We start from the raw sequence: 14,213 nt of genomic DNA, 5'->3' as shown, positions 1-14,213 counted from the left end.
CAGTAAAGTCTTATTCAAGGAAAGAAACCTAGTACGAATGCAGACGAAATCTTTGTAGTCAAAAACCTTTATGGATGAATATATAATCGTAATAAGAACATCTTGCATCATTGTATGTCTTTTCGTTTCCGGCTTTCAAGACAGTAGCTAATCATTATCACGAAATCAACCCATGTAGCAACTTTTATCTTTAAAACTAATAACATTTTATTACATTGGGTAATTACAATAATAGGCGTACCTTGAGAGCATAAATTTCCTGTCTCAGCAAAGCCGTCTTTACATTTACAGATTCGTTTTAGTGGGTTTGTTGTATTTGCACACATACTATTTTCTACCTTTCCGTATTCTTTCGTCTCAGCCGTAGTGCATGTCGAATCGTTTGTACAAGGACTTTGGAGCACTGGAATTGAGGTTTATAGCCATACGTAACTCTGGTTTTCGAAATAAAAATGAAAAACTACGTGATGATTAGTTATGTGTTCTTTGAAAAACAATTTCAATTTGCTTAAATATCTTTTGAAAAATTGTTTAAGATAGTTACAATGATATTAAATGAAAATATATATTTCAACTTTTCATTCTTTCTCTAACAAAAGTAAAGATATACCTGCGTTATGATGCAAATTTAAAACAGGTATTTCGTTGGTCTTTGAAGGCTTACAAAACGTACATTTAATTGACATATAAGGATATTCTTGGCATCGTACTTTGCATACACTGATGGTCTTGCTGTTTATTAGTGAATATTTGTCTTTATATGAGCGTGCTTATTGCCTAAGACATACGGCCTTCTTTTTTAAGTATTTTCCTTATCTTTGTTCATTTCGAATGGGCACGAATGCAGACAAAATCTTTGTGGTACATTTAATGGATGAATGTATACTCGTAATAAAAACATTTTGCATCATTGTATGTCTTTTCGTTTCTGGCTTTCAAGGGATTAGCTTATCATTATTCAAGATTTCTACCAACGTAACAACTTAGAAAATATAGCATACTTATATGTATAAACAAATCTTTTCTTCACACTAGAAACATTTTATTACGTAGGGCAATAACACGGTAATAATAGGCCTACCTCGAGAGCATAAATTTCCTGTCTCAGCAAAACCGTCTTTACATTTACAGATTCGTTCTTTGGAGTCTGTTGTATTTGCACACACACTATTTTCTACCTTCCCATATTCTTTATCAGCCCCAGTGCATGTCGAATCGTTTGTACAAGTACTGTTAAGCACTGAAATTATTGTTTATAGCCATATGTTAATTTCTAATTTTCATTCTAATTTCCGGAATTAAAAGGAAAATATAGCGTAATAATTAGTAATCAATTTGAATTTGCTTATATGTATTCTAACCTCTTTTTTAAAATATTAATAATGATATGAAATGAAAATATGTATTTCAAGGGTTCATTCTTTCTCTAAAAAAAAATAAAGATATACCTGCATAATGACGCAAATTTAAAACACGTATGTCGTTGGTATTCAATTATGGCTTATAAAGCGTACATTTGATTAAAATATATAAAGATATTGTTGGAATTCGTACATTGCATACAATGATGGTCCTGCTGTTCATTAGTGAATATTTGTCTTTATATAAGTGTGTTTACAGCTTAAGACATAAGGCCTTCATTTTTGAAGTATTTTCCTTATCTTTGTTCATCTCGAATAGGCACGAATGCAGACGAAACCTTTTTGGTCGAAAACTTTTATGGATCTATATACTCGTAATAAGAACATTTTGCATCATTGTATGTCTTTTCGTTTCCGGCTTTCAAGGCCGTAGCTTATCATTATCACGAAATCAACCCACGTAGCAACTTAGATCTTTCAAACTAATAACATTTTATTACATTGGGTAATAACAATAATAGGCGTACCTCGAGAGCATAAATTTCCTCTCTCAGCAAAACCGTCTTTACATTTACACTTTCGTTTTAGTGAGTTTATTGTATTTGCACACACACTATTTTCTACCTTTCCGTATTCTTTCTTCTTAGCCGCAGTGCATGTCGAATCGTTTGTACAAGGACTTTGGAGCACTGGAATTGAGGTTTATAGCCATACGTAACTTTCAAATTTTAATTCTGGTTTTCAAAATTAAAATGAAAAACTGCGTGATGGTTTATTATGAGTTCTTTGAAAAACAATTTCAATTTGCTTAAATATCTTTTGAAAAATTGTTTAAGATAGTTACAATGATATGAAATGAAAATATATATTTCAACTTTTCATTCTTTCTCTAACAAAAGTAAAGATATACCTGCGTAATGATGCAAATTTAAAACAGGTATTTCGTTGGTCTTTGAAGGCTTACAAAACGTACATTTAATTGACATATAAGGATTATTGTTGGCATCGTACTTTGCATACACTGATGGTCTTGCTGTTTATTAGTGAATATTTGTCTTTATATGAGCGTGCTTATTGCCTAAGACATAAGGCCTTCTTTTTTAAATATTTTCCTTATCTTATTTCATTTCGAATGGGTACGAATGCAAACGAAATCTTTGTGGTCGAAAACATTTAATGGATGAATGTATACTCGTATTATAAAAAAGATTTTGCATCATTGTATGTCATTTTGTTTCCGGCTTTCATGAGAGTAGCTTATCATTATTCAAGAGTTCAACCAACGTAACAACTTAGAAAATATAGCATACTTATATGTATAAACAAATCTTTTCTTTCAGACTAAAAACATTTTATTACATATGGCAATAACACGTTAATAATAGGCCTACCTCGAGAGCATAAATTTCTTGTCTCAGCAAAACCGTCTTTACATTTGATTAAAATATATAAAGATATTGTTGGCATTCGTACATTGCATACAATGATCGTCTTGTTATTTATTAGTGAATATTTGTCTTTATATAAGTGTGTTTATAGCTTAAGACATAAGGCCTTCTTTTTTAAAGTGTTTTTCTTATCTTTGTTTTTCTCGAATAGGCACGAATGCAGACGAAATCTTTGTAGTCGAAAACATTTATGGATGAATAGACTAGTAATAAGAACATCTTGCATTATTGTATGTCTGTTCGTTTCAGACTTTCAAGGCCGTAGCTTATCATTATCACGAAATCAACCCACGTAGCAACTTTGATCTTTACAAAACGTATATATAATTGACATATAAGGATATTGTTGTCATTGTACTTTGCATACACTGATGGTCTTGCTGTTTATTAGTGAATATTTGTCTTTATATGAGCGTGCTTATTGCCAAAGACATAAGGCCTTCTTTTTTAAATATTTTCCTCATCTTTGTTCATTTCGAATGGACAGGAATGCAGACGGAATCTTTGTGGTCCAAAACATTCAATGGATGAATGTATACTCGTAATAAAAATATTTTGCATCATTGTGTGTCTTATCGTGTCCGGCTTTCAAGGCAGTAGCTTATCATTATCACGAAATCAACCCACGTAGCAACTTAGATCTTTCAAACTAATAACATTTTATTACATTGGGTAATTACAATAATAGGCGTACCTCGAGAGCATAAATTTCCTGTCTCAGCAAAGCCGTCTTTACATTTACAGATTCGTTTTAGTGGGTTTGTTGTATTTGCACACATACTATTATCTACCTTTCCGTATTCTTTCTTCTCAGCCGCAGTGCATGTCGAATCGTTTGTACAAGGACTTTGGAGCACTGAAAATGTTGTTTATAGTACTATGTATATTTCTAACTGTCATTCTGGTTTCCGAAATTAAAAGGACAATATAGTATGATGATTAGTTATCATTTGTTTGGAAAACAATTTGAATTTGTTAAAATATTTTCTAATGATATGAAATTAAAATATGTATTCCAACATTTTTTCTGTAACAAAAATTAATTAATTATGCAAATTTAAAGCAGGTATGTCGATGGTCTTCGAGGCCTTATAAAACGTACATCTGATTTTAGTATATAACGATATAGTTGGCACCCGTACATTGCATACACTGATGGTCTTGCTATTTATCAGTGAATATTAGTCTTTATATATTAAAAAGAGCTTATTGCATAAGAAAAAAGGCCTCGTTATTTTTGTAGGTATTTTCACCTTGAATGGACACGAATGCAGACGGAATCTTTGTGGTTAAAACCTTTTACGGATGACTGTAAACTCGTAATAAAAACATTTTGCATCATTGTATTTCTTTTCGTTTCCGGCTTTCAAGGCAGTAGCTTATCATTATCACGAAATCTACCCATGTAACAACTTAGATCTTTCAAACTAAAAACAATTTATTACGTTGGGTAATAACAATAATAGGCATACCTCGAGAGCAGAAATTTCCTGTCTCAGCAAAGCCGTCTTTACATTTACACTTTCGTTTTTGTGGGTCTGTTGCATTTGCACACACACTATTTTCTACTTTCCCGTATTCTTTCTTCTCAGCCGCAGTGCATGTCGAATCGTTTGTACAAGGACTTTGGAGCACTGCAATTGTAGTTTATAGCCGTACGTAATTTTCAGATTTTCATACTGGTTTTCGAAATGGAAATAAAAAACTGCGTGATGATTAGTTATGTGTTCTTTCAAAAACAATTTGAATTTTGCTTATATATCTTTTGAAAGGCTGTTTAGTATATTTATAATGACATGAAATGAAAATATATATTTCAACTTTTCATTCTTTCTCTTACAAAAGTAAAGATATACCTGCGTAATGATGCAAATTTAAAACAGGTATTTCGTTGGTCTTTGAAGGCTTACAAAACGTACATTTAATTGACATATAAGGATATTGTTGGCATCGTACTTTGCATACACTGATGGTCTTGCTGTTTATTAGTGAATATTTGTCTTTATATGAGCGTGCTTATTGCCTAAGACATAAGGCCTTCTTTTTTAAATATTTTCCTTATCTTACTTCATTTCGAATGGGTACGAATGCAAACGAAATCTTTGTGGTCGAAAACAGTTAATGGATGCACGTATACTCGTATTATAAAAAAGATTTTGCATCATTGTATGTCATTTCGTTTCCGGCTTTCATGAGAGTAGCTTATCATTACTCAAGAGTTCAACCAACGTAACAACTTAGAAAATATAGCATACTTATATGTATAAACAAATCTTTTCTTTCAGACTAAAAACATTTTATTACATATGGCAATAACACGTTAATAATAGGCCTACCTCGAGAGCATAAATTTCTTGTCTCAGCAAAACCGTCTTTACATTTGATTAAAATATATAAAGATATTGTTGGCATTCGTACATTGCATACAATGATCGTCTTGTTATTTATTAGTGAATATTTGTCTTTATATAAGTGTGTTTATAGCTTAAGACATAAGGCCTTCTTTTTTAAAGTGTTTTTCTTATCTTTGTTTTTCTCGAATAGGCACGAATGCAGACGAAATCTTTGTAGTCGAAAACATTTATGCATGAATAGACTAGTAATAAGAACATCTTGCATCATTGTATGTCTGTTCGTTTCAGACTTTCAAGGCCGTAGCTTATCATTATCACGAAATCAACCCACGTAGCAACTTTGATCTTTACAAAACGTACATATAATTGACATATAAGGATATTGTTGTCATTGTACTTTGCATACACTGATGGTCTTGCTGTTTATTAGTGAATATTTGTCTTTATATGGGCGTGCTTATTGCCAAAGACATAAGGCCTTCTTTTTTAAATATTTTCCTCATCTTTGTTCATTTCGAATGGGCACGAATGCAGACGGAATCTTTGTGGTCCAAACATTTAATGGATGAATGTATACTCGTAATAAAAATATTTTGCATCATTGTTGTCTTTTCGTGTCCGGCTTTCAAGGCAGTAGCTTATCATTATCACGAAATCAACCCACGTAGCAACTTAGATCTTTCAACTAATAACATTTTATTACATTGGGTAATTACAATAATAGGCGTACCTCGAGAGCATAAATTTCCTGTCTCAGCAAAACCATCTTTACATTACAGATTCGTTTTAGTGGTTTGTTGTATTTGCACACATACTATTATCTACCTTTCCGTATTCTTTCTTCTCAGCCGCAGTGCATGTCGAATCGTTTGTACAAGGACTTTGGAGCACTGAAAATGTTGTTTATAGTACTATGTATATTTCTAACTGTCATTCTGGTTTCCGAAATTAAAAGGACAATATAGTATGATTATTAGTTATCATTTGTTTGGAAAACAATTTGAATTTGTTAAAATATTTTCTAATGATATGAAATTAAAATATGTATTCCAACATTTTTTCTGTAACAAAAATTAATTGATTATGCAAATTTAAAGCAGGTATGTCGATGGTCTTCGGGCCTTATAAACGTACATCTGATTTTAGTATATAACGATATAGTTGGCACCGAACATTGCATACACTGATGGTCTTGCTATTTATCAGTGAATATTAGTCTTTATATATTAAAAAGAGCTTATTGCATCAGAAAAAAAGCCTCGTTATTTTTGTAGGTATTTTCACCTCGAATGGACACGAATGCAGACGGAATCTTTGTGGTTAAAACCTTTACGGATGACTGTAAACTCGTAATAAAAACATTTTGCATCATTGTATTTCTTTTCGTTTCCGGCTTTCAAGGCAGTAGCTTATCATTATCACGAAATCTACCATGTAACAACTTAGATCTTTCAAACTAAAAACAATTTATTACATTGGGTAATAACAATATAGCATACTCGAGAGCAGAATTTCCTGTCTCAGCAAAGCCGTCTTTACATTTACACTTTCGTTTTGTGGGTCTGTTGCATTTGCACACACACTATTTTCTACTTTCCGTATTCTTTCTTCTCAGCCGCAGTGCATGTCGAATCGTTTGTACAAGACTTTGGAGCACTGCAATTGTAGTTTATAGCCGTACGTATTTTCAGATTTTCATACTCTTTTCGAAATGGAAATAAAAACTGCGTGATGATTAGTTATGTGTTCTTTGAAAAACAATTTGAATTTTGCTTATATATCTTTGAAATGTTTTTTAGTATATTTATAATGACATGAAATGAAAATATATATTTCAACTTTTCATTCTTTCTCTTACAAAGTAAAGATATACCTGCGTAATGATGCAATTTAAAACAGGTATTTCGTTGGTCTTTGGGGCTTATAAAACGTGCATTTAATTAACATATAAGGAATACTTGGCATCGTACATTGCATACACTGATGGTCTTGCTGTTTATTAGTGAAAATTTGTCTTTATATAAGTGTACTTATTGCCTAAGACATAGGCCTTCTTCATTTGAGTATTTTCCTTATCTTGGTTCATTTCGAATGGCACGAATGCAGATGGAATCTTTGTGGTCGAAAACTTTACGGATGATTTTACTCGTAATAAGAAAATCTTGCATCATTATAGTCTTTTCGTTTCCAGCAGTCAAGGCAGTAGCTTATCATTATCACGAAATCAACCCACGTACACTTAGATCTTTCAAACTAATAACATTTTATTACATTGGGTAATTACAATATTAGGCGTACCTCGAGAGCATAAATTTCTGTCTCAGCAAAGCCGTCTTTACATTTACAGATTCGTTAAGTGTGTTTGTTGTATTTGCACACACATATTTCTACCTTCGTATTCTTTCTTCTCAGCCGCAGTGCATTCGAATCGTTTTACAAGGACTTTGGAGCACTGGAATAGAGTTTATAGCCATACGTAACTTTCAATTTTCATTCTGGTATTCGAAATTAAAATGAAAACTGCGTGATGATTAGTTATTTGTTCTTTGAAAAACAATTTGATTTGCTGAAATATCTTTTGAAAAATTGTTCAAATACTTACAATGATATAAATGATATATATATTTCAACATTTCATTCTTTCTCTTACAAAAGTAAAGATATACCTGCGTAATGATGAAATTAAAACAGGTATTTCGTTGGTCTTTGGGGGCTTATAAAACGTATATTTAATTAACATATAAGGAATTGTTGGCATCGTACATTGCATACACTGATGGTCTTGCTGTTTCTTAGTGAAAATTTGTCTTTATATACGTGTACTTATTGCCTAAGACATAAGGCATTCTTTTTAAGTATTTTACTTATCATTGTTTATTTCGAATGGGCACGAATGCAGACGAAATCTTTGTGGTCGAAAACTTTATGGATCAATATACTCGTAATAAGAACATCTTGCATCTTGTATGTCTTTCCGTTTCCGGCTTTCAAGGCAGTAGCTTATCATTATCACGAAATCAACGCACGTAGCAACTTAGATCTTTCAAACTAATAACATTTTATCACATTGGGTAATTACAATAATAGGCGTACCTCGAGAGCATAAATTTCCGTCTCAGCAAAGCCGTCTTTACATTTACAGATTCGTTTTAGTGGTTTGTTGTATTTGCACACATACTATTATCTACCTTTCCGTATTTTTTCTTCTCACCGCAGTGCATGTCGAATCGTTTGTACAAGGACTTTGGAGCACTGAAAATGTTGTTTATAGTACTATGTATATTTCTAATTGTCATTCTGGTTTCCGAAATTAAAAGGACAATATAGTATGTTAATTAGTTATCATTTGTTTGGAAAACAATTTGAATTTGTTAAAATATTTTCTAATGATATGAAATTAAAATATGTATTCCAACATATTTTCTGTAACAAAAATTAATAAATTATGCAATTTTAAAGCAGGAATGTCGTTGGCCTTCGAGGCCTTATAAAACGTACATCTGATTTTAGGATATAACGATATAGTTGGCACCCGTACATTGCATACACTGATGGTCCTGCTATTTATCAGTGAATATTTGTCTTTATATATTAAAAAGAGCTTATTGCATAAGAAAAAAGGCCTCGTTATTTTTGTAGGTATTTTCACTTTGAATGGACACGAATGCAGACGGAATCTTTGTGATCAAAACCTTTTACGGATGAATGTAAACTCGTAATAAAAACATTTTGCATCATTGTATTTCTTTTCGTTTCCGGCTTTCAAGGCAGTAGCTTATCATTATCACAAAATCTACCCATGTAACAACTTAGATCTTTCAAACTAAACACAATTTATTACGTTGGGTAATAACAATAATAGGCATACCTCGAGAGCATAAATTTCCTGTCTCAGCAAAGCCGTCTTTACATTTACACTTTCGTTTTTGTGGGTCTGTTGCATTTGCACATACACTATTTTCTACTTTCCCGTATTCTTTCTTCTCAGCCGCAGTGCATGTCGAATCGTTCGTACAAGGACTTTGGAGCACTGCAATTGTAGTTTATAGCCATACGTAACTTTCAGATTTTCATTCTGGTTTTCGAAATTGAAGAAAAACAAACTGCGTGATGATTAGTTATGTGTTCTTTGAAAAACAATTTGAATTTTGCTTATATATCTTTTGAAATGTTGTTTAGTATATTTATAATGACATGAAGTGAAAATATATATTTCAACTTTTCATTCTTTCTCTTACAAAAGTAAAGATATACCTGCGTAATGATGCAAATTTAAAACAGGTATTTCGTTGGTCTTTGGGGGCTTATAAAACGTGCATTTAATTAACATATAAGGAATACTTGGCATCGTACATTGCATACACTGATGGTCTTGCTGTTTATTAGTGAAAATTTGTCTTTATATAAGTGTACTTATTGCCTAAGACATAAGGCCTTCTTCATTTGAGTATTTTCCTTATCTTGGTTCATTTCGAATGGGCACGAATGCAGATGGAATCTTTGTGGTCGAAAACTTTTACGGATGATTTTACTCGTAATAAGAAAATCTTGCATCATTATATGTCTTTTCGTTTCCAGCAGTCAAGGCAGTAGCTTATCATTATCACGAAATCAACCCACGTAGCAACTTAGATCTTTCAAACTAATAACATTTTATTACATTGGGTAATTACAATATTAGGCGTACCTCGAGAGCATAAATTTCCTGTCTCAGCAAAGCCGTCTTTACATTTACAGATTCGTTTAAGTGTGTTTGTTGTATTTGCACACACACTATTTTCTACCTTTCCGTATTCTTTCTTCTCAGCCGCAGTGCATGTCGAATCGTTTGTACAAGGACTTTGGAGCACTGGAATAGAGGTTTATAGCCATACGTAACTTTCAGATTTTCATTCTGGTATTCGAAATTAAAATGAAAAAACTGCGTGATGATTAGTTATTTGTTCTTTGAAAAACAATTTGATTTTGCTGAAATATCTTTTGAAAAATTGTTTAAAATACTTACAATGATATAAATGATAATATATATTTCAACATTTCATTCTTTCTCTTACAAAAGTAAAGATATACCTGCGTAATGATGAAAATTTAAAACAGGTATTTCGTTGGTCTTTGGGTGCTTATAAAACGTACATTTAATTAACATATAAGGAATTGTTGGCATCGTACATTGCATACACTGATGGTCTTGCTGTTTCTTAGTGAAAATTTGTCTTTATATACGTGTACTTATTGCCTAAGACATAAGGCATTCTTCTTTTAAGTATTTTACTTATCATTGTTTATTTCGAATGGGCACGAATGCAGACGAAATCTTTGTGGTCGAAAACTTTTATGGATCAATATACTCGTAATAAGAACATCTTGCATCATTGTATGTCTTTCCGTTTCCGGCTTTCAAGGCAGTAGCTTATCATTATCACGAAATCAACGCACGTAGCAACTTAGATCTTTCAAACTAATAACATTTTATCACATTGGGTAATTACAATAATAGGCGTACCTCGAGAGCATAAATTTCCTGTCTCAGCAAAGCCGTCTTTACATTTACAGATTCGTTTTAGTGGGTTTGTTGTATTTGCACACATACTATTATCTACCTTTCCGTATTTTTTCTTCTCAGCCGCAGTGCATGTCGAATCGTTTGTACAAGGACTTTGGAGCACTGAAAATGTTGTTTATAGTACTATGTATATTTCTAATTGTCATTCTGGTTTCCGAAATTAAAAGGACAATATAGTATGTTAATTAGTTATCATTTGTTTGGAAAACAATTTGAATTTGTTAAAATATTTTCTAATGATATGAAATTAAAATATGTATTGCAACATATTTTCTGTAACAAAAATTAATAAATTATGCAATTTTAAAGCAGGAATGTCGTTGGCCTTCGAGGCCTTATAAAACGTACATCTGATTTTAGGATATAACGATATAGTTGGCACCCGTACATTGCATACACTGATGGTCCTGCTATTTATCAGTGAATATTTGTCTTTATATATTAAAAAGAGCTTATTGCATAAGAAAAAAGGCCTCGTTATTTTTGTAGGTATTTTCACTTTGAATGGACACGAATGCAGACGGAATCTTTGTGATCAAAACCTTTTACGGATGAATGTAAACTCGTAATAAAAACATTTTGCATCATTGTATTTCTTTTCGTTTCCGGCTTTCAAGGCAGTAGCTTATCATTATCACAAAATCTACCCATCTAACAACTTAGATCTTTCAAACTAAACACAATTTATTACGTTGGGTAATAACAATAATAGGCATACCTCGAGAGCATAAATTTCCTGTCTCAGCAAAGCCGTCTTTACATTTACACTTTCGTTTTTGTGGGTCTGTTGCATTTGCACATACACTATTTCTACCTTTCCGTATTCTTTCTTCTCAGCAGCAGTGCAAGTCGAATCGTTTGTACAAGGACTTTGGAGCACTGGAATTGAGGTTAATCGCCATACGTTACTTTCAGATTTTCATTTTGGTTTTCGAAATTAAAATGAAAAAACTGCGTGATGATCAGTTACTTGCTCTTTGAAAAACAATTTGATTTTGCTGAAATATCTTTTGAAAGATTGTTTAAAATATTTACAATGATATGAAATGAAAATATATATTTCAACTTTTCATTTTTCTTTACAAAAGTAAAATAATGCGTAATGTTGCAAATTTAAAACAGGTATTTCGTTGGTCTTTGGGACTTATAAAACGTACATTATTTAACATATGAGGATATGTTGCATCGTACATTGCATACACTGATGGTCTTGCTGTTTATTAGTGAAAATTTGTCTTAATAAAGTACTTATTGCCTAAGACATAAGGCCTTCTTATTTTTAAGTAATTCATTATCTTTGTTCATTTCGAATGGGCACGAATGCAGACGGAATCTTTGTGGTCGAAAACTTGTATGGATGAATATACTCGTAATAAGAACATCTTGCATCATTGTATGTCTTTTCGTTTCCGGCTTTAAAGGCAGTAGCTTATCATTATCATGAAAACAACCCGCGTAGCAACTTAGATCTTTCAAACTAATAACATTTTATCACATTGGGTAATTACAATAATAGGCGTACCTCGAGAGCATAAATTTCCTGTCTCAGCAAAGCCGTCTTTACATTTACACATTCGTTTTAGTGGGTTTGTTGTATTTGCACACACACTATTATCTACCTTTCCGTATTCGTTCTTCTCAGCCGCAGTGCATGTCGAATCGTTTGTACAAGGACTTTGGAGCACTGAAAATGTTGTTTATAGTACTATGTATATTTCATTCTGGTTTCCGAAATTAAAATGACAATATAAAATGATAATTAGTTATCATTTGTTTGGAAAACAATTTGAATTTGTTAAAATATTTTCTAATGATATGAAATTAAAATATGTATTCCAACATTTTTTCTGTCACAAAAATTAATTAATTATGCATATTTAAAGCAGGTATGTCGTTGGTCTTCGAGGCCTTATAAAACGTACATCTGATTTTAGTATATAACGATATAGTTGGCACCCGTACATTGCATACACTGATGGTCTTGCTATTTATCAGTGAATATTTGCCTTTATATATTAAAAAGAGCTTATTGCATAAGAAAAAATGCCTCGTTATTTTTGTAGGTATTTTCATTTTGAATGGACACGAATGCAGACGGAATCTTTGTGGTCAAAACCTTTTACGGATGAATGTAAACTCGTAATAAAAACATTTTGCATCATTGTATTTCTTTTCGTTTCCGGCTTTCAAGGCAGTAGCTTATCATTATCACGAAATCTACCCATGTAACAACTTAGATCTTTCAAACTAAAAACAATTTATTACGATGGGTAATAACAATGATAGGCATACCTCGAGAGCATAAATTTCCTGTCTCAGCAAAGCCGTCTTTACATTTACACTTTCGTTTTTGTGGGTCTGTTGCATTCGCACACACACTATTTTCTACTTTCCCGTATTCTTTCTTCTCAGCCGCAGTGCATGTCGAATCGTTTGTACAAGGACTTTGGAGCACTGCAATTTTAGTTTATAGCCATACGTAATTTTCAGATTTTCATTCTGGTTTTCGAAATTGAAATAAAAAAACTGCGTGATGATTAGTTATGTATTCTTTGAAAAACAATTTGAATTTTGCTTATATATCTTTTGAAAGGTTGTTTAGTATATTTATAATGATATGAAATGAAAATATATATTTCAACTTCTCATTCTTTCTCTAACAAAATTAATGATATACCTGCGTAATGATGCAAATTTAAAACAGGTATGTCGTTCGTCTTTGAGGGCTTATAAAACGTACATTTAATTGACATATAAGGATATTGTTGTCATCGTACTTTGCATACACTGATAGTCTTGCCGTTTATTAGTGAATATTTGTCTTTATATGAGCGTGCTTATTGCCTAAGACATAAGGCCTTCTTTTTTAAGTATTTTCTTCATCTTTGTTCATTTCGAATGGGCACGAATGCAGACGGAATCTTTGTGGTCCAATACATTTAATGGATGAATGTATACTCGTAATAAAAACATTTTGCATCATTGTGTCTTGTCGTGTCCGGCTTTCAAGGCAGTAGCTTATCATTATCACGAAATCAATCCACGTAGCAACTTAGATCTTTCAAACTAATAACATTTTATTACATTGGGAAATTACAATAATAGGCGTACCTCGAGAGCATAAATTTCCTGTCTCAGCAAAGCCGTCTTTACATTTACACTTTCGTTTTTGTGGGTCTGCTGCATTTGCACATACACTATTTTCTACTTTCCCGTATTCTTTCTTCTCAGCCGCAGTGCATGTCGAATCGTTTGTACAAGGACTTTGGAGCACTGCAATTTTAGTTTATAGCCATACGTAATTTTCAGATTTTCATTCTGGTTTTTGAAATTGAAATAAAAAAAACTGCGTGATGATTAGTTATAACACGTTCCATTTGCAGTTGACAGTTTCCATACTGTCAAGTTGTGACATAAACTAGCCCAATTGGGAATCAAATACGTTTTGTCATGAAATTTTGAATTAATATTTTCTTTACCTGTGACA

General features: G+C 32.2%; 1 protein-coding gene across 1 annotated transcript; it reads right to left on the bottom strand.

Moving 5' to 3' along the window:
• Positions 1–357: 357 nt before the first annotated feature.
• On the bottom strand, positions 358–13,999 carry LOC128554796 (protein eyes shut homolog; the record flags this gene model as incomplete). The annotated part of the gene is made up of 11 exons (XM_053536108.1): positions 358–434; positions 1,082–1,240; positions 1,889–2,050; positions 3,504–3,665; positions 4,282–4,443; positions 9,032–9,193; positions 9,851–10,012; positions 10,667–10,828; positions 12,249–12,410; positions 13,019–13,180; positions 13,838–13,999. Coding segments are annotated over 11 exons (1,694 nt in total), but the record flags the coding sequence as incomplete, so codon positions are not given.
• Positions 14,000–14,213: the final 214 nt, after the last annotated feature.

This window comes from Mercenaria mercenaria, unplaced genomic scaffold, assembly GCF_021730395.1.
Source record: "Mercenaria mercenaria strain notata unplaced genomic scaffold, MADL_Memer_1 contig_755, whole genome shotgun sequence".
Taxonomy (NCBI): Eukaryota; Metazoa; Mollusca; class Bivalvia; order Venerida; family Veneridae; genus Mercenaria; species Mercenaria mercenaria.
Note: the sequence above shows the minus strand (reverse complement) of the source record. Positions and strands in the feature narration are given on the sequence as shown.